At 47.7% G+C, this 26,949-nt stretch overlaps 1 protein-coding gene across 2 annotated transcripts in view; it reads left to right on the top strand.

Moving 5' to 3' along the window:
- Exosc7 (exosome component 7) overlaps window positions 1-21,631 on the top strand; it is a 38,740-nt gene extending 17,109 nt beyond the window's left edge. Inside the window, exons 7-10 of one of the 2 annotated variants that reach the window (XM_052186875.1) lie at window positions 464-619; window positions 16,445-16,499; window positions 18,994-19,092; window positions 20,951-21,631. In XM_052186875.1, coding sequence (XP_052042835.1) covers window positions 464-619; window positions 16,445-16,499; window positions 18,994-19,092; window positions 20,951-21,351 — 711 coding nt within the window. In that variant the 3' untranslated portion in view covers window positions 21,352-21,631. Of the gene's footprint in view, window positions 1-463; window positions 620-4,347; window positions 4,585-16,444; window positions 16,500-18,993; window positions 19,093-20,950 lie in introns of those variants that run through there. The other variant, XM_052186876.1, reaches the window with a different exon arrangement.
- Window positions 21,632-26,949: the final 5,318 nt, after the last annotated feature.

Below are 26,949 nucleotides of genomic sequence, written 5' to 3'. Positions count from 1 at the left end.
TTGCACAGCAAGACCTTGTCTCAAAATGGAAAAAAAAAAGGATGCCAAGTTTACCTCCACTGAAAGCCCAGTGTTCACAGGGTGTTGGGACTGAATAGAGCTCTGGGGGACGGGACCATCTTGTCCCTCAGCTTGGCTCTCTAGATTGACTGTTAGAATGGACAAGATTCCACACGGCCTCATGTGCGTTTCTTGCCTGTGTCCCCTCTTGGAAAGCCCAGTGGCCTCTGCCCTGATGCGCTGTCTATGATCCTATGCCCCTTGTTTCTCGTTTGTCTTTTTATTATCCACACAATGGCCCATGATGACAGTGTTGAACATTGCTTCCAGCATTTTCCACGTGAGCAGAATTTAAACTAAGATCTGGATGGCCTTTTATGTGCAGTCTTTGTAGGCTTCCTGTCAGGGCATCTGGGAGCTCTGGTGTGTTGGTCATGTGTGTTAAGCAGTCCTGATCTTGCAGATTGGCTGCCGGCATGTGGTAGATGCCACACTCCAAGAGGAGGCCTGTTCCCTGGCCAGCTTGCTGGTGTCAGTGACCAGCAAGGGCATCGTGACATGCATGAGGAAAGTGGGGAAAGGGAGCCTGGACCCTGAGAGCATCTTCGAGATGATGGAGGTAAGTCCACAGTGCTGGGGCAAGCCTGGCTTGGGAAGCTGGCTGTTTCCTACCTCTTCATCATCCGGGCGTCTTCCCCTGGCGCACCAGGACCCCGAGTTGGGTGTGGAGAACAGAGCATTGATTAGATAGTGGGTAGAGCTTTGGGCTGTGCGCCAGGCCCTGCTGTGACTGTTTATCTTCACCAAGTCTCTCCACTAATCCCCAGTGGCTGCATTTTGGTCTGAGTATCTGAGGAATCATGTAACTCTATTATAGAATGAAGAATTGAATTCCTGTCCCCTCCAAAGACAGTAGGTAAGACCAGCACTAAAAGAGTGACCTATCCCGGTTCTTCACAACCTGGAAGTATTCGGGGGAACGCTAGCAAAGGTGGTAAGATGGCTCGATAAGTTGAGCAGTTCCTTCCCAAGCATGACTGATTCAGATCCCCAGCACCCACAGCAGGAACCAGGCAGGACAGCGTGCGCTTGCAGCCGTAATAGTAAACAGCGGAGATAAGTAGGCCCAGGAGCTCACTGGTCAGCCATTCTAGCTAGTAGGTGAGCTTCACATTCAGGGAGACCCTGACTCAGAAATTATGGTGAGTAGTGATAGAGGAAGACACCCAATGTTGACCTGTGACCTCTTCGAGCACATAACAGGACATGGTGGCAGTGTGCCTGGCTGGACTCAGTTGTCAACCTGTCCTGGGGCCAACAAGGCCAAGTCTCTGAGGAGCAAAGGCTGTTCCCTAGACCTTCATGTGGGAACTCCAGGCGTTTGAGCTCAGCAGTAGTGCAAGCAAACTATGAGGTGACATTTACAGTTAGCTTAACCAGATACAAGTACAACGAGGGAACCCACCTAATGTTAGGTCCTATTGTCTTGCCTGTATGCAAGAGCCAAGCATATCCTCCCAGGCCTGTCTTTCCCACAGAGATAATGTTGGCATGTCAGAGCATCCCCTTCGTGCTCTTGCTTCTAAATGTTTTGTTACAGTTTATGAAGTTTTTATAGAAGGCCATCTTGTGGGAAGAACATTCTATACTGTGCCTCATCCATAGTCCATGGCTTTCTTACACAAGCTTCCACACCAAGGTGTAGACTGTGAAGACATGTCTCCCAGGTTGTGCATCCCAGCCTAGGCCTAGAGGCGACTCCTGCAGGGAGGGGAGGATAGCTGCTCTGAGAAAATGAGGTGCAGAAGTGCTGGTGTGCTGGCGCCCATTAGCTCTTGTTCTCTGTGCTCTTCTAAGCAGCCTAGGTTTGGTTTTCTCTACAAATAATATAATACAGCAGGAGCACAACTCTTGAGCTGGAGGAGCTCAAACCTTCCCTTGGAGAGGGCTCACCCAGAGAACTTAATGGGGAATCTGTGAAAGTATTCTTTACTTGCCCGAATGATTGTTGTCTCTGAGGCTTGCTGCCTCAGTCTGCTAACCTAGGCCTCGTTCTGGAAAGCTTCTTGCCTCTGTCCAATCTTACCTGGGCCTAGAATGTTCTCAGCTTCCGAAACTTACCCCTGAATGAGCTCATCATTCTTTGCTCTTTCTGAACTCTGGCTGTCTGAGCAACTCAGCCATTCTGGCTCAAACTTCTTTCCAGCCTAATTGATTCAAACTGGCTTCTCTCAGCTTTTCTGAATTGTTCTGCTTGACCTCAAACTCTGTTCTAATCTTCTGGTTTGTTCTCACTCTCCAGCTCATTTTATCTTCACCTGTGTCTAGCTTGTTCCTTCTCTGCAACCTGTCTCTGGCATAACTGTCCTGATAAAACCGTCTCTTCCTCTCTGCCCAGCCCTCCAAGTAGTTTCCTTTCCTCTCTCTCCTATTGAGAGTTACACATATCCTATTTTATCAGATCTTTCTCTGATTCATCACTTTGTCTGCCACTCAGTTAGACATCACTCAATTAGACATCACATGGGTGCTTCTGTCTACAAACTAACTTTACCTTCATTGTTTAAGGCTAAAGGTGTGTACTAAGGCGTGTCTGTATTCTAGCCAAAGGGATTAAAGGTGTGTGCTAACAACTGAACCACACCACAACTAGAAACGGGTGGGTTTTTTTTTTTTTTTTTCAGTAAAAAACACAATCTCAGTGTTCACAGAGCGATCAAATATCCTGCAACAGAAATACAGGTGTTTTAAACAATAGCAAAGATTTATTGTGTACTACATGCCAGGAATGGTTCTTAGTATTTTTCCCAATCCGTTATCCCCCATAATTAATCACATTTTTGAGTTGAAAAACCTGAGGCCTGTAAGATAAGCAGGTCTCTCTGGAGTGTTGCGACTGTGCCTCCAGGGCTGTTAGCCTGTGTTTGCCAAGAGCTTAGGGCCAGGGTTACAGTGGCTGGGAAATTAGCTCAGTGAACTGAGCCTGGGCCTCCCTAACCTGAGAATGGGGTCTGCAAATGTGGCTCAGAGAACTGCTTAGCTCTGCAGGCTGTGGCCTCTGTTCTCCACCCCTGTTGTCCTTGCTCTTACCTCTTCTGAACTTTCACCCACCTTCATTTGCATGGGTAGTTAGACCACCTGTTTGATAAGACTTTCTGTTGTGGAGGGTGTGTGTGTGTGTGTGTCTCGGGGGTTGGCACTGGGTGTCTTCCTTAGTCGTTCTCCTCCATATGCGTTGGGCAGGATCTCTCACATGAACCCAGAGCTCATCGATCCAGTTAGTCTAGCCAGCCAACTTGTTCTAGGGATCCCCAATTCTGACTCCCTATGAGCTGAGATCACAGGTGTGCTACCACATCTGACCAACATTTACTGGGTGCTGGGAGTCTGAACTCTAATCCACAATAATCTTTTCATAAGTAGTTGTCATCTCTGGAGGCTCACCTCACATGACAGTTGGCACCAGGATAGACACAAAGGTTATGACTTGCCTGGGCCTGGCTCTATAGGCTTGGTGCCTTTCTCTCTTATGCTGAGATCCAACCCAGTGTCAAAGTCACAGCCACAGGTTGTGAGAACACTCAAAGATTGCAGTGAAGACTCCAGGTTGGTACATTATATTCTTAAAATGATTCATGAGCCTGGAGCCAGGATAATATAAAGATTTCATTTGAGGGGGTTGGGAACATTCTGTACATTTATTTAGTTGTTTGTTTATCTGTTTGTTTTCTAGCCTGTCTGCTCTTTGGGTACTAATGACTAATGTAGCAGGTAGTCTGACTAGTCTGTATTGCTATTCTAATGCAACCCTGCAGGTAGCCAGGGACTCCATCCAGGGACTCTGTAATTGTCCAACAACCCCATCCAGGGGCTGTCTTTAGCACCTGAGACTTGCACCTGGAAGGGTGCTTTCAGACAAGTTAGGAATGGCTTATTAATAAGATGGCTGGTAGTCTGCTCTTCTGCAGGAGGGTTCTGTGGTCTTTTATCTTTAGTTTAAAACAGTGCCTGGCCAGGTTTGGTTGGCAGTGTGGCTGTTTGTTGTGCACTGATGGTTGGGCGTCCTTCCCTGGCCCTTCGTGCTTTCTCTGTGTGTGTAGAGAACATCCTCCAAGGTGTAACCATGATGCTGTTGGGCTTTACAGTTTATCTTGTAGTCATTGAAAATCTATTCTGTCAGTGTGCTGGAGTGTAGCCTGTGGAATGTATACCTAATTCATAGGCAAATGAAAAGTTCTGTGATGCAGACAGATGTAGGTATCTGGCAGACTAGCAAATGGGTGGGGGCTTCTGGTCAGCTTGTCCTCACTAGCAGGTGACCTGTGTCCTGTCCCTGTCGTCCTACAGAGCAGCAAGCGGGTGGGCAAGGTGCTGCACATGTCCCTGCAGAGCCTGCTACACAAGGAGGAGAGCCTGGGGCCCAAGAGGTCGAAGGTCGGGTTCCTGGGCTGATTCGTTTCCACTGTGCGGCACGTTGGTCGCTTCACTTTTCCATTGAGACTGGTTTGTATATATTTTTCTTAATTGTCAAAATTCAAGTTAGCATTTGTAAATATAAAAATAAAGTCTATTTTTTGGTCTGTTGGTGCTACTAGCATCTCCAGCTTTATACCGAGACGCCGTCCTGTTTCGCAGTCTGCTGCCAGGATGCAGTTGAAGTGAGTCGGGAGCTGCCTGCTCTTAAGGTGTGAGAGAGTGACAGCAAACACTGCAGTAAAGACACTACAGAAGCGAGCTGAGGTAGCATAGACACGGAACACTCGCACTGGGGAGGGAGGAGTCAAGCTTGAGACAATTTTGGTTTGGTTTGGTTTGGTTTTTGGTTTTTTTGATTTGGTTTTTTCGAGACAGGGTTTCTCTGTATAGCCCATAGTCCTGGCTGTCCTGGAACTCACTCTGTAGACCAGGCTGGCCTCCAACTCAGAAATCCGCCTGCCTCTGCCTCCCAGAGTGCTGGGATTACAGGCATGCGTCACTACTGCCCGGCAAGCTTGAGACAATTTAATGAGACCCAGTCTCCAAACAGATTCCTTGCTGAAGGTGCTTTAAAGAAAATAGCCTGCAATAAGTATTTTGTGAATTTTTTACTTCATAAAGCTTTTGCACTAAGAATCACAAATGCCAGGTATGGTGACGCACACTTTCAATCCCAACACCAGCAAGGCAGAGGTAGGTAGATTTCTGTGAGTGTGGGGCTAGCCTAGTCTGCATAGTGAATTCCAGGCCAGCCAAGTGAGACCTACATAGTGAAACCATGTTGCAAGAATCAATCAGCTGGGCATGGCACACACCTTCAGGCTGCCAGAATCCCTGTCTCTGAAAAAGAGGAAGAAAAAAAAAGACTTAATCAATTCAAACCACCCCACCCACCACGGACTTGGTGCTTCTGAAGCCAGGACTAAGGAAGCCAGGCCTTCTGCCTATGCCTGCCAGGCAACTTTACCAGGTCCTGCCAGCCAAGATATCCAGAAGACCCTCCCTTGGGTCCCTCCCCATCTATCCTACCATTCTTAGATTTTTCTGCTTTTGTTTTGAGTCAGAGTCTTATGTAGCCCAGTGATGCCTTGAACACCAAGTCTTCCTGTGTGGGATTAGGTTTCAGGCATGTTCTAGCACATCAGACTCTAGTCTTGTTTTCAAATTCCTTTGTGTTTTCTAGCCCCACCCTGATGTTTCATAAGATGGCCATGTTGTATCAGCACTATAAAGGCTGCTTAAGGAATGGTGTCATTTCACTTGCTAGCCAGCCTTGATTGTCTGGGGACAGTAGGGAAGATCGTCTACTCACAGTGCAGCATGGTGGAATTAAGTTTTCATGGGTAGAGGGAGTATTTGTTTGTTTGTTTGTTTTTTCCAGGAGAACTAAAGCTCCTAAATCAGTCTCATAGGGCCCTTGGGCGGGAGCTGACTCATGGAGAACAATTCAGCCAGAGGTATTTGCATTCCGCATTGAGTCAGCCAAATAGGGTGAGGCGTTAGGAATTTATCATCTCATGGAAAGAGCAGTGTGAGCAGCCCTCACGCATTTCCTTCAGAGGCTTAGGCGTGGGCCTCCCCTCCTGTGACCAGGTCTATCCATCCCTGCAAAGAAGTAGCTGGGTTTGTGTGTCCCAGGGAAGCTGTTTACCTACTGATAGCATAGCCTGTGATGTCCTGATTTCCAAGTCCATGCCACACACAACATGGCATGATCTGGTGTTCCCAACAAGGCAGGAGACAGGCTTCATCCTCTGCCCTGTGCCCGCTGTGTACCCACGAGGAGTGATTCGCAGTGATTGTGCAGACATGTACCTCAAATGTGAATAAGATACACGAGCCTTCTGTTCCAAGGACTGCTTTCCTTTTAGTGCTTTTGTATGTGCCCATGGGTAATAAAAGTGAACATTCAGGTTAACACAGCAGGACCATGGACACAAACCTGGGACAGGTCACCTAGGTTCATATGCCACCTCCCTGTTCACACGCACCTCTGGCTACTTGGGAAAATCGATGAGGCCCCAGCAACACCTTTGATGCTAGTGTGATGGTTTTCAATCTTTGTTGTCCCCAAACAGTGCTGGGCCCACAGCTGGCAAAATCCAAGACAGTGTGTGGGAAAGGACATCCTGGAAGCAGGAAGCAGCTGGAGCACTAATCATGTCGGCAGAGCTCAACACACCTCTCTGCTTTTCTGGAAGAGCTGGGCATACAGGAGTCAGAGAAGACACCTTGCTCCTCAGCTCTGCCCTCGTTCCCTTAACCTTGCAGGTTATCCACTAGCTGTTTCCCACAGGTGACTCCTGTGTGTCCCTTTAGAAGGTCACACATGGGACAGATGGTTTTATAGAATAGTGTGTATCCAGAAGACTCCTGCTAGGTGTCTCCAGATTTGGAACATGGGACTCCTGGTTCACTTGCTATCCTCAAGTATTGTGAGCCCCATGAGACCAAGCTGGGTAGGTCACATCTGGCCTCCCAGGGCCTACCCAACACAGGCACCGGGAGACGGGCAGAGCCAGGCACTTGAACAGATGGCCAGGGCCAAAGGCTATTTGTGTCTGGTTTTGAGTAAGAGTGGGACCACCCTTGCTTTCACATTGGATATCTGTATTCTGAATGCTCTGGCCTTCAAAGGGTGTGAGAAGACAGCCTCAGGCTAGGCCATGCTGCTGCTGACTCCTGGGCCAGCAGGGCTGGGCCTGAAGGGAAACATATGTGAGGGGTTGAGTGAGGGCCAGCTGCATGCTGGGCCAGAGTTCCACATATTTAAGCAGATCTGGGTGGGGTGCCCAGATCTGGTTTTGTCCAGTTTTGACTTTAAAAAGTTTTCCAAGTGGTGGGGAAAAAAACAACAACAGAAAAACAAACAAAATCCAGTGCTAGAAAACTGCATTGTGCCCTGACCTGCTTCCCAGTTTTCTCCTTTGCTTCTACACTGAGCACAATAAGACAGCCTCGAGGGTAGAGGGCGTAGTGCACATTTTCTTGGGGAAATATTAATCTAGCATGTCTGTCCTGGCTGAAACCCAGCCCTGCCTGCTCTCCTCTGACACATGATGGGGACAGTACCAGAGATCTGTACTTGGAGGGGGATGAAAGCGAGAGGGCCCCAGATGGCCTGTCAGAGTCCACAGTGGCCGGCTGTACTGGGGCTATTCACCTTGCTGGAGAGAAGTGGAAAGGACAAGAGAATGTGAGTGCTTTACAGATCCGAGGTCAGCATAGGTAACAGATGAACCGGAATTGCTGTCATGTGACTGTCCGCGGCTCTGTACAGGGAAGTCTAGACTGCCCATGAGGGCCTGTGCATAGGCTGTGTCCTGCCTATGTGAGCAGCACCACAACAGATTAAAAAAGAAATGGAGGAAATGGGACTGGGGCATGACATACTTGCATGGTGATGTGTAGAAGGCCCTGGGGCTCAGCCCAGTGTACTATGATGGACAGTGGGGTTGGACTCAGGCGGGAGACTTAGAGGAATAATAGGAAGAAAAGAGAGGAAGGAACCTGGAGAAGGGACAAAGGACGTGAGGTCCAGTCACTAGCCTCCTGAATGACTGCTCTAGGGGCAACCTCAAGCCAAGACAGCAGGCTAGGTGATCTTTTCTAATATTCTCTCCCCCCTCCCCCCTCCCCTCCTCCCCCTCTCTCTCTCTCACTCTCTCTCTTGTAGTGGTTAGCTAGATGTAAAAGACAGTGGTCCACTTCATCTCTGAAGTCCACTGAAACAATTAAAAAAATGACAAAATATTAGATGGGACTGTCATAGTTAGGGTTCATATTGCTGTGAAGAGACACCATGACAACTCTTTTTGTTATTGTTTTTGTTTTTTGTTTTTCGAGACAAGGCTTCTCTGTGTACTCCTGGCTGTCCTGGAACTCACTCTGTAGACCAGGCTGGCCTCGAACTCGGAAATACGCCTGCCTCTGCCTCCCAAGTGCTGGGATTAAAGGCGTGCACCACCACTGCCCAGCCCATGGCAACTCTTATAGAGAAAAATATTTAATTGGGAGCTGGCTTACAGTTTTAGTGGTTTAGTTCATTATCACCATGACAGAAAGTGTGGCAGCATGCATGCAGACATGGTCCTAGAGAGGTAGTTAGAGAGACAGAGAGACAGAGTTCTCCATCTGAATTTAAAGGCAGCAGGAAGAAAAAGTGAACCACCACATTCACTGGCCCCCATGGGCTTGTAACCTATCATAGTCCAACTTTAAAAATCCCCATCATTTCTAACAGTCCCAACACTGCCTAAAAAGTCCAAAGTCTCTTCAGAGACTGATAGCAATCTCTTAACTGTGACCCCTGTAAAATCAAAACAAAGTAGATCACATACAATGGCATAGGCTAAGCATTGTTGTTCCAAAGGGAAGAAAAGGAATGTAATGAAATACTGGACCAAAGCAAGAGTGAAAACCCACAGGACTGTAACCTTGGACTTTACCATTTGTACCCCAGTCCCTGAAATAACAACTCTGAGACTTAATTACATATGACTAAATGCTTAGGCCACAGGCGTTTCCTCATTCCCACTAGCAAGTAACTTATTTCTCCCGTTTAAACTATTCTATGTCTTTCACATGGCTAGGTACCTCTCCTTGGTTTCTTTCTTTTTTTTTTTTTTTAAGATTTATTTATTATTATATATAAGTACACTGTGGCTGTCTTCAAACACACCAGAAGAGAGTATCAGACCTCATTACAGATGGTTGTGAGCCACCATGTGGTTGCTGGGATTTGAACTCAGGACCTTTGGAAGAGCAGTCAGTGCTTTTTTTTTTTTTTTTTTTTTTTGGATTTGGTTTTTTTGAGACAGGCTTTCTCTGTATAGTCCTGGCTGTCCTGGAGCTCACTCTGTAGACCAGGCTGGCCTTGAACTCAGATATCCGCCTGCCTCTGCCTTCCAAGTGCTGGGATTACAGGCGTGTACCACCACGCCCTGCTGGCCACCAGCATTTTATCAGCAGGTAGTGAATGCTACCATACATTGCACTGGAGATGCTCTCTACACTGGGCAAACTCCAAACTCATTTTATCCCCATGTCTAACATCAATGTGCTCTTAGGATCTCCAACACCTTTCAGCTTTGTTGACTGCAGCACTTCTTGCTCTTGAGCTGTTTCCACTCCATTAGCAGCTTTCCCACAGGTATCCTGCAGCTCTGGAATCTCCGGTAATTTGGGGTCTCCAAAGCAATCCATGCTTCATCTTACAGCTTCACACAATAACCCTTCTGGGTTGCCGCCATTCAGGGACATCTCTGACATATGCCTGGCTTCAGTGGCTTTCCTTGGTTGTAGAGAGAGATTCCATAATCCCTTTCTTGTATCTTTGACTCTAAAGCTGGAACCATGTGGCCGAAGTTGCCAAGTTCTGGTACTTGTTGAGGCTGGAACATGGACCCCTTGTTCAAATACATTTCACCATGTCTTAGGGTTTTCCTGCTGTGAACAGACACCATGACCAAGGCAACACTTATAAGGACATTTAATTGTGGTTGATTTACAGGTTCAGAGGTTCAGTCCATTATCATCAAGGCAGGAACATGGCAGCATCCAGGCAAACATGGCGAAGGCTGCTAGCAGAATACTCACTTCCAGGCAGCTAGGACTAGGGTATTAAGGCCCACACCCACAGTGACACACCCACTCCAACAAGGACACACCTCCTGACAGTGTCACTCCCTGGGCCAAGCATATTCAAATCATCACACACCAGCTTTCTGTTTTCAGGAGTTCCCTTCACTGCTTCAGCTTGGCTGTCCTGGAACTTGCTCTGTAGATTGACCTGGCCTTGAACTCAGAGATCTGCCAGCCTCTGCCTTCCTCAGGCTGGGATTAAATGTGTGCGCCACCATGCCTGGTCCTAAGCTTTTCTTTAATTCCTTTCATTTTAAGTTCCTTTTCACAAGTTGCAAGCTTAGCTGTATAGGATCTTGCAGAGATTACCACTCCCTTCATTCTACTTAGCATCAGGCTTTTTTCTTTAATCTGTTTACACTTCTTGGTGTTCCTTTTCTCCTTCACCTGTATGTTTTGTATTTTTCTTCACTCAGTGTGCTCCTTTTCATTATAGACCTACACAAGACTATCTACTAATAGCCACACAACACAATCAATAGTAGGTTGTTTGGAAATGTTTGCTGCTGAAGCTATTAATTGGTAACTTTTCAATTTAGTCTCAGACAGACTTTTTTTTAGACTGGGGCAGAAAACAGCCACATTCTTTACCAAAATATTGCAAGAATCGTCTCTAGGCCACATGTTCAATATTCTCTGAAACCTCTTGAGCTGGACTCCACAGTTTCAATCACCCTCACCACCACTGTCTTCCATGCCCCTACTAGTATTGCCCATTAAGCCCCACTTAAAGGATCCAACTGCTTTTCTAATCCAAAGTCCCAATGTATTTCATATTCCTCCAAATAAAATCATGGTTCAGCCTATCACAGCAATACCCCACTCCTAGTACCAATTCTGCCTTAGTGTTTCTATTGGTATGAAGAGACACCATGACCTTGACAACTCTTAAAAAGGAAAACATTTAATTGGGGGCTTGTTGAACCCTGCCCTGCTAATTAAGGTTGAAGCCACCATTGACCAGACTGCTCTCTTGAGCTTGGCACAAAATGGGGTACTCCTTTACCAGCAGGGTTCTCCTCTGACTTTGTCTGGGGAGTCAATACTGCCCCCCTCCCAGCCACCTACCTGTGGAATGTAAAGTAGCTTTGGTGAGATTACAGGTTCAACTTTCTTTCCCCTGATAAGAACCTGTCCAGGAAGCACCTGGAATTCCTAGAGTGCCTCTCCTAAGCAGTGATATCTACTTACCCTAGAAATCCACACCCTTTTCCCCCAAAACTATATAGTCCTTGATTCACCTTGATTAAAGTTTAGCTGCCTTTCTGGAGCTGATTCCAGTAGTCATTTCTGTCATACTCCTGGGCCTTCTGAATCCTGTTCTTCAACTCTGCCCCCTTTGTCCTTGTGGGCTGGTGACCAACAGCCCTCTGGAGAAGGAAGGATACAGTTCAGAAGGAAAACATTTAATTGGGGGCTAGTATACAGTTCATAGGTTTAGCCCATTATTATTGTCATAGAAGGTAGCATGGTGTCATGCAGGCAGACATGGTACTAGAGATGGAGTTAAGAGTTCCACATCTGGATCCAAAGGCAGCAGGAAGAGAGGCTAACACTAGGCCTATCTTGAGCATCTGAAACCTCAAAACCCATTCCCAGTGACACTTTCTGCAACAAGGCCACACCACCTAATAGTGCCATCCCCTGTGGTCCTATAGGGGCCATTATCACTTAAATCATTCAATCCCTGCCCCCCCCCCCCCCCCACTGAGGCTTGTAACTATATCAATCATATTCCAACTTCAAAAGTCCCCAACCTCTAGACTGGGGACATGCCTTTAATCCTAGGCAGAGGCAGGTGGATTTATGAGTTCAAGGCCAGCCTGGTCTACAGAGTAAGTTCCAGGACAGACACAGAGAAAGACCCTGTCTTGAAAAACCAAAAAAAGAAGAAAAAAAAAAAGTCTTCAACCTCAACCAGTTTAAAAGTCTTTAGAGACTCAGTAATCTCTTAACTATAATACCTGTAAAATAAAAATAAAAAGCAGATAATGGGCTAAAGAACTGGTTCAGTGGTCAGGAGCGCTTGCTGTTCTTGTGAAGTACCCAGGTTCAATTCCCAGCACCCACTCACCACTTTCTCAGGCACCAGGCATGCTTGTGGTGAATAAACATACATGTAGGCAAAGCACTCATACCTAAAAAAAATTTATTTAAAATAAAAATGAATAAAATTTAAAAAGCAGATCACACACTTGCAACATACAATGAACATATGGAATAAACATAACCATTCCAAAAGGGAAAAAAAGGACAGGGACACATTTTCTTCAACAAGGCCATACCTTCTAATAGTGTCACTCCCTATGGGCCTATGGGAGCTATTTTCATTAAAACCACCAGAGGGGTTATATGAACAGTGATATATGCTTACATTTAGCAGAATACCATTTTTACACAAATACACAGGGCAATGAACTATTCTCCACAATGATTTTTAAAAAATTATTTAGAGTTCTTCCCATTCTGCCAGAGGACCTGAGTTCAGTTCCCAGCACCTACCCCAGGCAGCTCACAACTGTCTGTAACTCCAGCTCTAGGAGATCCAGTGTCCTCTTCTGGCCTCCAAGGGCACATGTACAAACACTGATACATATGTTAAAATAAGAATAACTTGATGAACATTTGTATATGTACATGGTGTTATTCATGGAGTGTGTGGAAGTCAGAGGACCATCCACAGAGGTTGGTCCTCTGCCTTTTAGGCTCTGAGAGTCACACTCAGGTCATTAGCCTTGGAGGCTCGGCCTTTATGTGCTGAGTCTTGCTATAGCTGAAGGACTGTGATTTTAAAGCATTCTTCTGTTGAAGCAGTGTCTCTGCAGTCTGAGCTAGCCTCAGACTGATGGCAGTCCTTCTGCCTCAGCATCCAGAGCATTTGGCTTACAGCCACTCCTGGCTTTGAAACATTCCGCACTTGCCACTGATGGGCACACGGTTAAAGCTGTGTAGCGAATTGTCTTCCCTCAAAACTGCTGGAGCATCTCCAGCTGTGCAAACCTTTCTGTAGAGACAGGCACAGCAGGTCCAAGTCTGGGGAAGCCCAAGCCAAGACACCACACCCTTCTGACTATCCTAGTTCCAGAAAAAGACATTGGAACAGCACAAGTGGAGATCCTGTGCTTGTGTGGAACTCTGTGCAATGTCTATCCTTTCAAAGTCCTGCAAGTGAAACAACCCAGGATCTTGCTTGCTACTTACTACAAGCCCCACAAGCTGACCTTTAAGGTTCGGGCTTTACTTGCTAGATCAAGTAGGGAAGAGTCACTCCTGAAGGTCAGGTGAAGCCTGCTTGGAATTTATTTAGACAGATAGTACCCAGTGCACCTCCTACTCTCAGCTCATCCCTTCTCCCAAGCACGTCCTCATCACAGCGCCCCCATGTAGTGTGACTTACTCCTAGCCTCCAGTCTTTCCATGTGGCTCATTGTCTCCGTCTGCATGTCTAGCTTTCTGTCAGCCCCCTTCCTGTCCCTGTCCTCACAGACGCTGAGAATCCAGGATGTGCCTCTGTCACTCAGTCACAAGTTATTTCTCTTTTTTCCTTGAGCCCCCAAGTGGACCACCATCCCTATTCCTCCTCTGCCCTGGCCAAGTTAGTTATCTTCCCTCCTTGCCAGCTCTGGCATTTAAGTGCCTAGCGATGCCCCACTGCAAACTCCAGGCACAACATGGGTTCTTGCCATGCATCCCTAGGACCTGTGATAACTATGAGGCACCGTGGGCTTACACAGTTCCCAATATACGCTGGTCCCCTAAGGTTTTCCCATGGTTTGTAAGCCTGGGATGACCTCCCCAGCAAAAGTAGAGCATTGCTTCCACAGTCAGGCCCATTTTGGGAAACAGGTCTTGGCCTAACACACACTTAGGTTCTTGCTATTTCTTATGTTGGCTGTAATGGAGGCAGGCCACGGTGAGCAGTTAGGAAAGCAAAGGAGTTTTTGTTTGTTTTTTAATGAACTTTTAACTTCCCCCTGAATTTTCTACCCACCCTGTTTTCCTGGAAACAAGACTCCTTAAGTTATGCAATCACCAGTCCCCAGATTATCCCGCTGAGGGTGTGAACCCTCTCCCGTTACAAAAATGATGGGCGGTGCTCGTTCCATTAGCTAAGGGAATCTGCAGATGCAGATCTGTTCCCAGCTGGCCACTGGCTGGCCATCTAAGTCCCATCTCCTGGGTCTGGACAACATGCCCCTCTCTAGCCAGAGGTCAGAGAAAAGCTGAATGACATAGGCATTGCATTTTTTCAGCCTTGAACTCCTGAACTTCCTGCCTCAGCCTCTCAAGTGCTGTGATTACAGATGTGTACAGTACCTGTTTATTATAGATGTGTACAATACCCTGTTTATTACATGCTAAGGATCAAACCCAGGGCTTTTGTTTGCTTGTTTGTGTTTTTTAAACAGGGTCTTTCTGTGTAGTCCTGGATGTCCTGAAACTCACTCTGTAGAGAGGGCTGGTCTTGAACTCGGAGATCCACCTGTCTCTTCTTCCTGAGTGCTGGGATTAAAGGCGTGCGCCACCACTGCCCAACTCAAACCCAGGGCTTCTTGCTAGGCAAGCATGCTACCAACTAACCTACACCCCCATCCCTGCATTTTATTTAAAAGGTCATATTCACAGAAAATTTCAACTACTCTACAAAGGACCTTATCTCCAGAAGCCAATTTTTTAAAAGATTTATTTATTCTATTATATGTAAGTACACTGTAGCTGTCCTCAAACACTCCAGAAGAGGATGTCAGATCCTGTTACCGATGGTTGTGAGCCACCAGGTAGTTGCTGGGATTTGAACTCCGGACCTTCAGAAGAGCAGCTGGTGCTCTTAACCATTGAGCCATCTCATCCTCCCCCCCCCCCCAGCCATTTTTGAATAAGTGGTCCATCTGGGCCACCTTGCTGCCTAAAGGTGAAAACACGGTCATACATTGTAGCGTCCCCACTGGAGGGGACAGGACATATCTCTGCCCTGTGTGCCTCACAACCCATCAATTGTCTCCAAGGGTCCTTTCCAGAATTATATGTGGAACTGAACTGTGTATTCATCTCCAGCCTGAGGCTGATGATAGTGTGAAAGCTCCCACTCTGCAGAATCTCCAAACACTGGTGGGTTCACACCATAGGTAGCTCCTTCAGGCTGCCTGCTCCCACCGATGGGTCCTAAGCATTCCTTAAATATGTTTGATTCCTGGCAGTGAGACACCTCTGGGTTCATTTCCTGCCCTGGCCTTGGACCCAGCATCTCTCTGCCATGCTCTGAATCCTTGAGTGGAATGTTGCATTCTATACTTACACACCAGGAGGACTCAAGGCCCTGGAGAGTCTGTAGTAGTAAGGCCCTTCCAGGGACAGCTGGGAGGTAGATGTACCTGTGTTCTCATGTGGACCACACGTAGGGATTTCCCTGAATATGCTCACGTTCACAGGGGCCCACGGATAACCCTGCTTTAAGCCCACACTATGAACACCTACAGGGGATCATTCCAGTTTCCTCTTTCTACATGTCCATAAGTTCCTTCTCTGAAAGGAAGCCTACTTCCCACTGTTTTCCTAGGGTCTGCTCATGCCGTCGGTGTTCGGTGGTCTCTGCCGCCACCCCTGCTTGAGGCTTCCTCCTCCCCATGCTTGGAATCTAGCACCATTGCTGAACCTCCACCTTCCTGGCTCTGCCTCCCTCCGTCCTGCTGAGCTTTGATGCCCTTCATTGCACACCCAGGAGACACTGCCCCGGCTCCCTCTCTGACACCTCTGCTCTAAAGCCTTTTGGGTCCCTTCTCTGCTCTGGTCCCCTCTTTTGCTCTGTTTCTCTTATGGCTTCAGGAAAGATTTTTTGAGGGAAAAAATGTGAGGAAGGAACCCCAGTTCCCTCAACAAAATGAGAAAGGACAATTCTGTGGGTTCAGAGACTCATTAAGCCAATGTTAGGTCTAACCTGGCTCCTGCCAGAGGTGATCACTGGATGGATTGAACAGTGACAGCTCTTGGCTATCTGTTAGAAGCCTTTGAAATGCTGATGTTTTGGGAAGCTGGCCAGGCTGCTGAGTGTTTGTCCACAGTGTAGCTATGACTCCCAAGCCTTTCTCCTTTGGCAGGCTTACTTCACTTTTTTTTTTTTTTTCATTTTTTTCTTTCTTTTTTGCATGTCTTGAGCCAAGTTTTGGGAGGGTTTCCCAGACAGAGGTCCTTGTGTCCACAGCCTTAAGACGTGCGGCCCAGGCTGCAGTGGCCACTGCTTTCTGACCCAGGCACTGTAGGCAGCAGCAGCAGTATGGGATTTTGGGGTACCTACCTGCTCTTCTGCCTCTTCTCCTTCCTGTCCCAGGTCACTGCAGAGTCACCCACTCCCAAGACCAAGAAGGCTGCAAATGCCAAGAAAGGTAAGGGGAGGAGGGGGGAGGGGGGAGGGGGGCAGCTGCCCCTCCCAATGCCCTAGGAGCAGCTTTTCCTTTCTCTTCTGGGGAGCAGTCACACTCTGGGCACAGCTGCCCTCCTAGTTTCCTCATGATCCTCCCTTCATATCTAATCTTGATGGATCCTCCTGGGAGCTTTGGTGAAAGACCTTCTGTTGCTTGGGGAGTTCTCACAGCAAAAATGGTTGTCAGAGGTTCAAGAGTCTCTGACTCTTAGAATGGATATAACCTTTCTAGGTTTTCTAAACTAGCATCTCTCCCCATCTGGTACCTGATATGTTAGAGAAATCAAACATCCAGCTTGGAGATGGCCAGTTCCCAACAGGGAGTGCCAGCCTGGGCTTCCTCAACTGTGAGCCCAGGAGGGTAGAATTTGCTCAAAGATTTGAAGTCAGCATTTAATAATATATATAAAGTCCTCCATGGACAAACGTTTGCTTGGCACTGAGAGGGGACAGGGGAAGAGATGGACTCTTACTTTCATGGGGTGTCAGCCTTGTTCCCTCAGATTGAGTTCAGGAACCTCTGTTCTCCTCTGAAATGTTGAGGCGCCAAGACCTATCTCCATAGTCCTGTCAGTAGTGAGGTCATCCTGGGATGGGTGGAGATGAAAGAGCAGAATGTTCTGGTAATGACTGAGGCTCACCCCTGTAGGACTTGGAGGATGGCAGGAAGAGTCAGAGAAATGGGGCCCTGGAGTCCAGCCAAAGAGAGGGAAGCGCATGAAGAAAAAAATCTACAGGCTTTCTTAACCTCCACAGTGAGGTACACAATCAGCATCTTGGAGCACAAGGCTACAGCAAAGAACAGGCAGAACTCAGTGGCGTGGTGCTTGCCTAGTGTCTGTAAGAAACTGGGTTTGATCCCCGGCATCACATAAAATCCAGAGTTAAGGTGTGTGCTTTAACCACAGCACTCCAGAAGTGGAGACAGGGGAATTATAATTTACAGTTATCTTCAACTGTAAAGCAAATTTGAAGCCAGCCAAGGCTACAGAACCTGTCTCAAAAAGAGTAACAAAACAAAACTCCAGGATTAGACTTAAGCAGCCCCCTCTGTGCTCTGGTGTGCCTGCTGCCTGTATTGTGTGACTTCCTGGTTTTGGCTTTGGAACTTCAAACAAACAAGACAAGGCTGGGTGTGCATGCCTTTTGTGTAGGTGATGCATGCCTTTAATCTCAGGACCCTGGAGACAGGCAGGTGGATCTCTGTGAGTTTGAGGCCAGCCTAGTCTACATAGTGGGTTCCAGGCCAGGCAAGGCTATACAGGGAAACTCTCTTAAAAATTGGCAAAACCAAAATACTGAAGACTGAGTTTACAATGTGAACAAAATTCAAAAACGAATGGATACTAAATTGACATCCCTTTGACAAAGGGATTTGTCATGCATTGAGACGAATCCTGCTAGCCTGAACAACTAGCATATGTCAGTGATTATTTAGAAAATTTGAATGGGCTGACTAAAAGTAAATGTCTTGTGAATGTGGAGAGCTATTCCAGAAAGATCCCAAATGTAACAGAGATGACTTCTGCAGGGAACAGTCTGAATTGGAAAGGAGATTTTGGGGTTGTTTTGAGTGGGGATGTTTGTTTGACTTGAACAGATTCAAGTCAGATGAATATAATTGTCTGCAAAATGCTCATTTTAAAATAGGAGGACTGAATGCCTTGTGTGGTTCGTTGCCAACATTGCCCCCAGGGCATGCTAGGAGTGGGGTTCTGTGGCTACTTGGATCGGGGGTTTGGGCTGCTCTACCATCCTAGGCAAGTATTTAAATCTGGCCTCAGTTTCCTTGTGAAATGGTGGAGACTCAAGATGGTACTTGCCCATGGCATAGGGCTGGTTGCGAGCATGGCTAAGGTGGTACACAACAGGCCCCAGTCCTTCTACAGCGGCTGCTCTGGGAAGCAGCTTCCCTGCTCTCCCCCAGCTGCAGCTGGGGGGCACACACCCTGTGCTGTGTCATTTCTCCTGGGCTTCCTCAGAGTCATTTCAGAGCTCTGTTGTCTGTCATCTCACTGTATATATGAGAAGGTGGAGCTGTGTTGGTGAACATGTGTCTCCACCCTGTCACCCTCAACTCAGCCTAGGGCTTGCTCTCTCTGTTTGTCCCCCATATCCAGCCCCGTATCCCCCTCTACCCTCCAGTCCTAGGGATATTGACCTCTGTGATTTCTTAGCCCATGGTCCTACTAGAGCTGATGAAATGGCTGTTCCCTTGAGTCCTGCTAATCCCAGCCCCACCTTGACAAATGTAGGACAGAGAAACCTAAGAGGAACCAGGAACAGCCAAAAAGATCCACCAGAGGGTCTGTTCCTTGGACAGAGGGCAGAGGAGGGAACACCAGGAGATCTCAGCTGGGAGAGGGAATTTCCTCTTGCGTCTTTGGGGCTGGCCAACAGGGAAGGGAGCATCTGCCTATACCTTGGATTTACATTGCCTCGTGCCTTGGTCCTAGATTTGGTGAGCCCAAAGATGTTTGAGGAGCTGAGGAACAGGCTGGATGGCCTGGCCCAGGAGGTGGCCCTGCTGAAGGAGAAGCAGGCCTTACAGACCGGTAAGTGCGGGAGAGCCGTTTGGGGGAGCACACTTAAGAAGGGGCAAGGCTGGTAACGGGCAGCATGGAGGAAGAAGGCTCTTTCCAGCCAGTGCCAACCGAGCTCAAGAGTCCACACATGCTCCCCAGGGGAGGTTGCCTAACTGACATCTGTGAGACCCACCCAGTCAGGCAAAGTTGGGTCTGGTCACAACCACAGGGTATGGTGGGGTGGTCTAGAGGTCAGAGGGTGCTCCAACAGAAGCCCAACACTGTCCAGTGAAGTGAGAGTTCTGGAGTAGGGCCAGTCTCAGAGGAACTGTACTTAGTAGTCTCACAGCCCTTGGGAACATTGCTGCATGCCCTCGTCTAGTCCATCCCTCTGCAGCTCTACAGATGGTCTCTGAATCCCAGCAACCAGGCCAGCATTCGCCAGACCAATCTGCCAGCTGATAGGGGCTGCAAAGATGGCATGGCAATTGATGATGCTTGTTGCTTTCACAGAGGACCAGAGTTTGAGTCTCATCACCATATCTGGTGGCTCACACTGGCCGGTAACTCCAGTTCCAGAGGACTTAACACGCTCTGTCGTCCATGGGCACTGCACTTCATGCAGTGCAAGCATGCTTTATTTTTAAAGTGTGTGTGGTGGAGGGAACTGTGAGTCTATAGTAACTCACAACCATCTATAATTCTAGCTCCAAGGGATTTAATGTCTTCTGCCCTGAGGGCAACCCTACCCAGACACGGTATACACTCACACAGGTACATGCACATACACAAAAAAAAAACTTCTAAAAATAAAATATTTAAAAAAAAAAAAAGATGGGTTGAGGCAGAGGGATTTTCATGGTCACCCTGCTGGGAAGTGGCAAACCAGGACCAAGGCCCCATAGCTTGGGCACTCTAGCAGCCAGGAGAGGCAGCTTTTACTCTGGGGTAGCCCAAGCAGACTGGCCATCCACTCTGCCAGGCTAGTCCTCTTTCAAGTTGTTGTCCCTCTCCATCACGGTCATCTTGAACATGGGAATGTTTCTCTTGACTATTCGGTGGGTGGAATGGCTAAGTGCAAGGGGCAGGATCAATATGGAGCTCTGACATATGTGACACCCACAGGAGAAAGCACACACTCCATCTGCCTGATGCTTACGTTAGAAATTAAGCTAAACACAGACTGTTAGAGCAAGCTTACCATGGGTACCGTCCTCCTAACCTGGGAGACCAGTGTTGCCGCGAGCACGCTAGTTCAGAGTGGCTTTTGAGATGGCCATTCCTTGCGGTCTTTTTTTTTTTTTTTTTTTCTACAAATGCTCCTGCAGTCTCATCTCTTCCAGCTCCACTCACTCACCCAGCCAGGGACCTAGTCTGGGCAGAGGTCTCCTGTGTTGATCCCCTGTGGAGAAGTTTGCTGGCCCTCAGGCAGGAGTGGTAGATCCTAAGTACCCAGACTGTGGTCTCTAGTTCAAGTAGGTAAATGCCTGGCAGTGTGAGCTAGTGGCTTGATCCTAGGGACGGGTCTGGTGACTGAGCTCATCCTAGGAGGCTCTGGTTGGCCTTTGAGATGGGTGGGCTGAGGTCCAGTGCCTGGTGCTGTAGCCCAGGAAACTGTCAGGGACCAGGTGTATTCTTCACTCCCTTTACCTCTGGAAGTCAGTGACCCTGGCTAAGTGGCCCTTTGCAGCAGAGGGGTGACCATTCCAGGAGCAGGGCGCCATGTTCTCTTACTGGGCTCTTCAGTGTCTGCCACAGCAGGGTACTGAAGCGAGAGCAAGCGGGCTTCAGGAGATGGATGGGATGGGAGGAAGGGTGGGAGTCAGCCTGGGAGAGGTCTCGGCCTTGGAGCATCCAAACCTTCTGTGACAGCCATCTTTCCTTTCAGTGTGCCTGAAGGGCACCAAGGTGAACTTGAAGTGCCTCCTGGCCTTCACCCAGCCGAAGACCTTTCATGAAGCGAGCGAGGACTGCATCTCGCAAGGGGGCACGCTGGGCACGCCGCAGTCAGAGCTAGAGAATGAGGCGCTGTTCGAGTACGCGCGCCAGAGCGTGGGCAGCGAGGCGGAGATCTGGCTTGGCCTCAACGACATGGCCGCGGAAGGCGCCTGGGTGGACATGACCGGCGGTCGCCTAGCCTACAAGAACTGGGAGACGGAAATCACGACGCAACCCGACGGCGGCAAAGCCGAGAACTGCGCCGCCCTGTCCGGCGCAGCCAACGGCAAGTGGTTCGACAAGCGATGCCGGGATCAGTTGCCCTACATCTGCCAATTTGCCATTGTGTAGCCCCAGTTTGCCACTGTGTAGCGCAGCTCCGGGCGGAGGGACTGGGCGGGGGCCGGGAAGGGTACGAACCACAAAGAGCAGAAGGCTGTTGATAGGCGGGGCTTGTGGGCTTGCTATTTGGGCGGGGTGTCGGTGGGCTGAGCTGAACTTTGGTGAGTAGGGCGGGCGTGGTGGTTCTCTGGGAGAGACAATTTGTTGCAGGGCCCAGAGGGGCGGGGAGACCTTTCTGTCCCTCTCTCTGCTTGGTTTTTGCAAATAAAGTTGGTGCACCATTCCAGAAGTTGGCTGGTCGGCAGATCAGGGCGGGGAGATTCCAGGGGCCCAGCCCCAAACCTTTCTGTAGAGACTACTTCCCTCTGTTGGAAGACAACACACACTCCAATTCTGGCAGGCGCGTTTGGGATATGGAGTGGGGCTACCCCTTCTCTTGTTGGGGACCCATCTGGGGAAACACAGGCCTGCAGGGGTCTGCTGTGGAGTAAAGGATGAGTGGGGTATCAAGGCTTCCCAAGAAGATTCCCATCTGCCTCTATCGTCCCAGGAGGCTGGTCCAGGAGCCGAATATAACAGTTGCCAGCATTGCCTGGCGAGCGTGTTCCTTTCCCTCACACTCCTTACAGCCAGCCAGGGGTTCCACATTGCGTCTTATCAGCCCAGAGCATCACTGAGCCTACCATACTGCAGGAACTTATATGTAGTATGGTTTTTTTTTCCACCTATGACAGTATGTGTTACTATAACTGGGCTGATTCCACAGGCCTGAGCCTTCCCACCTCTATAGAATACTGGTCTCACATGATGAGAACTCTCCAAAAATGAAACAGTAGCCTCATGCCTTCCCTTCCTCAAGTGGCTTCTAGTTGCTTCGAGGCCACCTTTGTGGACCCAGTTCGGGTGTTCTCTCCATCAGTATCACGCTGATGATAGTGTGACTGATTGACTAGGGCAGGAGAAAGCCGGTATCTATCGAGCTGTGTATGTCACCACCAGACTGCCTTGTATGGAATTGAAGTCATGGGCAGGGTGACAAGGCACGGCTGTTAGTGTTAAGACTGAAGCCTGTGTTCAGAATGGCCAGCCAGCTAAAAGCTCTGATTCCAAACAGTCCTGCTCAGATTTCTTTAGTTACTATTATGGAAATCTTACTGTTCCCAAGAGGTTGTGGGTCTTGATAGAAAGGCAATCTAGGCAGGCGATAAATATTACCTTCTTCCACCAGAAGAGGGCAGTATGGGAAAAAGAATGATTTCCTGTGCATCAGCCTGTATTGTTTCAGGGTTAGAACACCTGCACACTCCAAACTCAGTCCACCTGTCCTCACAGCTGTGTTTGCCTCTCTCTCTCTCTTTTTTTTTTTTTTAAATGAAACATTGTGTTGACTCTGGGTTTGAGCTCCAGGTTTCATTCATGAAATCTTCCCTCCTCAAAGCCCAACTCCCGATCTTCCCATAGTAGGTTGCTCTAGAGTGTAAACAGCTGTGGGATGGCATCAGAGGTGTCTGGTTAAGAAAAGATCCACTGGATGGCATCAGAGGGGTCTGGTTAATAAAAGACCCACTAAGAACCACTTTGCTAATTTGCTGCTTTTCAATCCTTTGCAAAGAGCCTAAGTTGTCAGCTGATCACTATACAAGATACTTTGTAATGATGAAACCCTTTTGACCCATACCTTAAAAGTCCAAGTATAAGGTCTCAACACTGTCACAAAGCTCTTTCCAGTCCCACCAATTTAATTATCCCAACAGTTTCCATTTTTATTTTATTTTTAGGGCGTGACCATGGAGACCAGAGGCATCAAATCTCCCTGGAGCAGGATAGATAATTCTGAGCCACCTGATTTGGGTTCTGGGATTTGAACTATAAGAGCAGTGTGTGCTCTTAATCACCGAACCATCTCTCTCATCCTGTCTCCCACTTTAAAACTCAAATTTGAACAATAGAAATAATAAGTGCTAAATTTCACTTCATTCTAACCATTATAACAAAACACTTATCCGAGCCAATAAGATGGCTGAACACATAAAAGTGGTTACCATACAAGCCTGCAGACCTGAGTCTGATGCGTGTGTGTCTCATGGTAGAAGGAGAAAGCCAGCTCTTCAGCGTTGTCCTCTGGCCCCCACACATGTTCTCACGATATCCCTTATACTCATACGGGGAAAATCATCTAAGTCAAGCGCTGGGGCTTGTGCCTGTAATTGCAGTAATTTGAGGCTGAGGCAGAAGGCGTGCTAAGCAGTCTGAGCCGAGATGAGACCCTATTTCAAAAAACACAACAAAAAGCTGTGGGGCGTGGTGGCACACACCTTCAATCCCAGCACCTGTGAAACAGGATCAGCCAGAGATCTTTGAGTTCCAGGTCAGCCAGGGCTGCAGATGGAGACTCTCTCAACAAATAAACAAATACAACAACAAAATTTAAAAAAACGGGACAAAACAAAAACTCAAAAACCTTAACAAGGATCCCTAGTTCCCTTATTGGATTGAGAATATCACATTTGCTGTAGCTGTAGCTCAATGGTATAATGATTGCTTAGCATGCCTAAGACTTTGGGTTTAAGCTCTAGCAAAACACATACACACAGAATGAGTGAATGAATGAGTGAATGAATGATGAATAATTTTAAAAGGGGTGACAACACTTGGTGTGTTTATTATTAGAAATACAGAATTGTATAAAAATACAATTCCATTCAGAGTTTTTCGGTTATTTCTGAGGCCTGATGCCAGTTTCTTCCTTGCTTGCCACTTACTGAGACAGTGACCTATGAGTGTGGCTTGTTTATCAAGTTGGATAAACCCACCCTTGGAACAATTCCCTCCTTCTCCACCAAGAGGCACTGTTGTTTCATGCACTGTGAATACAGCTGTGCTAACACAATCTTTAAATTGCCACAGGGGAGGTTAAGTCTCTCAGCTGGCTGAAGATGAACTCTTGAGAGTTTCTGTCCTCTGTAGAAAGCAGCTGGGTGCAAAGTACTCCTCCAGACCATCCACCAGCCCAGACCTGGGGCCCAGGATGGCCAAGCACCTGCCTAGCTCGCTCTACCCCACCCAGCCAGCTCTTGCTGTGGAATTCTTGGGTTTTGAAGTTCAGAGACCATGGGACTAGGTTGGTCTTGGGCCTGCGAGTTGCTCTTCTATTTCTGTGTTGAGAGTAGAGCTAAGCTGGGCTGGAGAGATGGCTTAGTGGTTAAGGCCACTGGCTGCTCTTCCAGAGGTCCTGAGTTCAAATCCCAGCACACATGTGGCTACTCACAACTATAGATGGATAACTGTATTTCCATGGAATCCAGTGCCCTCTTCTTGTGTGCAGATGTACATGCAGACAAAATACTTATATATATATATATATATATATATATATATATTAAAAGAGCTAAGCAATGTAGTAGGGAACTGGTTTTGGATGAAGACAGGCAAGTTTAAATACCAGGTCAATAGCAATGGTAATTTGAGTTTGCTCTAAATGTTAGAGTTTTCTTAACTGGGTAAACCATGAACTAGATTTTCAGTTCTTCTACAGTAGTAGCTCTGGGTTAGGAAGGAATCCTTGACTTAGAGTCCAATTCTGCGGCTCCCTAGTCCTGTAGCCTTGGGGAAGACACAGCCTCAAAATTGTTGTTTCATCTGCACCATTTGCAATAGACCAGTGAGCTGCTAGAGCCAAGCTCAAAGGCAGGGTCAAAGTGGAATGGACATCTTCTGACCTCCACAAAAGCCAGGAGTCGCCAGGGAGGCAGAAGGACCCTGCCTGGGGTTGTGGAGTGGATCCATAGATGTGTCTGAGTAAAGGACACAGCCACTACAGAATATACTGTCTAGAGTGCAGAGATGAGGAATATTCCTGCCTCCACCCACATGCTTCCCACAGATGACCTAAGCCCTGACATCACAGGAGACCCAGGCAATGCTGTCTCACTGCCTGGGCTGAACCCTCTGCATGCCAGATACCATCTGAGAACAACGTGTACACAGTTGGAATCCAGGCTTCATCTAGTCCGTGTACTGCTCTGACATCCATGGGATTCCACAGTTTCCTGAGAGCTGATGTTTATGTGTACTTGGAGACACAGAACATGTGAGTTAGAGGTGTCCTCAAAAGTGTTTTACAGTTTAAACATCAATCATATTTTTTAAAATGTCTCCGGGTCATACTTTCTAGGCGGAATGCCCCTGAGATGTCAATACTCAATCTTCTAGAACGTTCTCCCAGTATTTCTATCCAGTATTTATGAGGAGATTTTCTACTGACAGTTGACAAGACTCAGAAGATTCTGAATAAAGAAAATTCAAATTCCAAACTCCACTGACAGGATGGCTCAACAGGCGTGAGCCTGTCTGCCTTGGATGCCACTGGGTGCAAAGTCATGCTCGGTCTGCATCAGGGATTAAAGTGCAAACCTTTTGACAATTGTTTCTGTAACTTCTGCAAAATATGTGTGTATTTAGATGCTTGTCATCTAAATTGGAAAGAGGTTGCGATTCTCAGGCACTAAGTGAGACTTCTGAATAGAAGTTATTCCTCAGGCAGCCCGACTTCAGCGGTTCTGTATTGGTCAGGGCTGTCTGAGCTCTGATCTACTGGATTGGCTCAGTGAGCTTCTTCATGGGGAAGCAGGTCTTTGTAGAATGTCCTTCACTTTACTCCATGCCTGATGAAGATGCCTACACTGCTGGCTTTCTTGCCAAAGGTCCTAGAAGCCAAGAAGAGCTCCCTAACCTCAGCACTGTTGTTGGCTGAGTGGACACTTAGGTGTGGGGCATTCTGTGTGTAGAAGGCTGCTAGCCATATCCTTGACCTCTGCTCACCCAAAACATCAGTAGCTGTTCCTATTGGGATGACTATATTGAAAACATGGCCAGTGTGACCTGCGGTCCCAAATCACCCCTGATGAAAGACCCAAGAGGCCCTACCTAAGACAGTTTATGATTAAGATTTCAGTTCTGTCCCTTAATATGAGTTATCAGGAAGGCACATCCCCACATTCAACTCAGGATGTATAATGAAGACTCTTAAAAACCACTCAGAGGCAGCCAGACCTCTGAGTGCTGAGTTTGAGGCCAGCCTGGTCTGCAGAGTAAATTCCAGGACAGTCAGGGCTACACAGAGAAACCATGTCTCAAAAAACAAACAAACAACAACAACAACAACAGAAATCTCTTACTGAGTCAGACATGGTGGCGTCTATCTGTAATCCCAGAACTAGGAAGGCAGACACAGATCTCTGAGCTGGAGGCCGGTCTGGACACTGAGTTCCAGAACAGTCAGGGCTACACAGAGAAGATCTGTCTTGTAAAGCCAAACAAAACCAAACCTCACTTTGATTCAGGACCAGTCACCCTGAAATACTATCCCTTGGGAAGCAGATATAGGAAGACTGCAAGTTTAATTCTTCCCTGGCTGACATAAAGAGACTTATCTCAAAAATAAATAAATATAAAACAGCCACACTCCCATGAACTTCTTTCTTTCTCATGATACAGACTCCCCGTACCTCTCTTCACAGGCACTTCCTTTCAGAAATCTCCCTCACATGTGACCCCATCTCAGCATCTGCCTCTAGCGGGTCCTGAACAGATTCATTGATTACGAAA

Source organism: Apodemus sylvaticus, chromosome 7 (assembly GCF_947179515.1).
Source record: "Apodemus sylvaticus chromosome 7, mApoSyl1.1, whole genome shotgun sequence".
Classification (NCBI taxonomy): domain Eukaryota; kingdom Metazoa; phylum Chordata; class Mammalia; order Rodentia; family Muridae; genus Apodemus; species Apodemus sylvaticus.
This window is presented reverse-complemented; position numbering and strand designations above follow the sequence as displayed.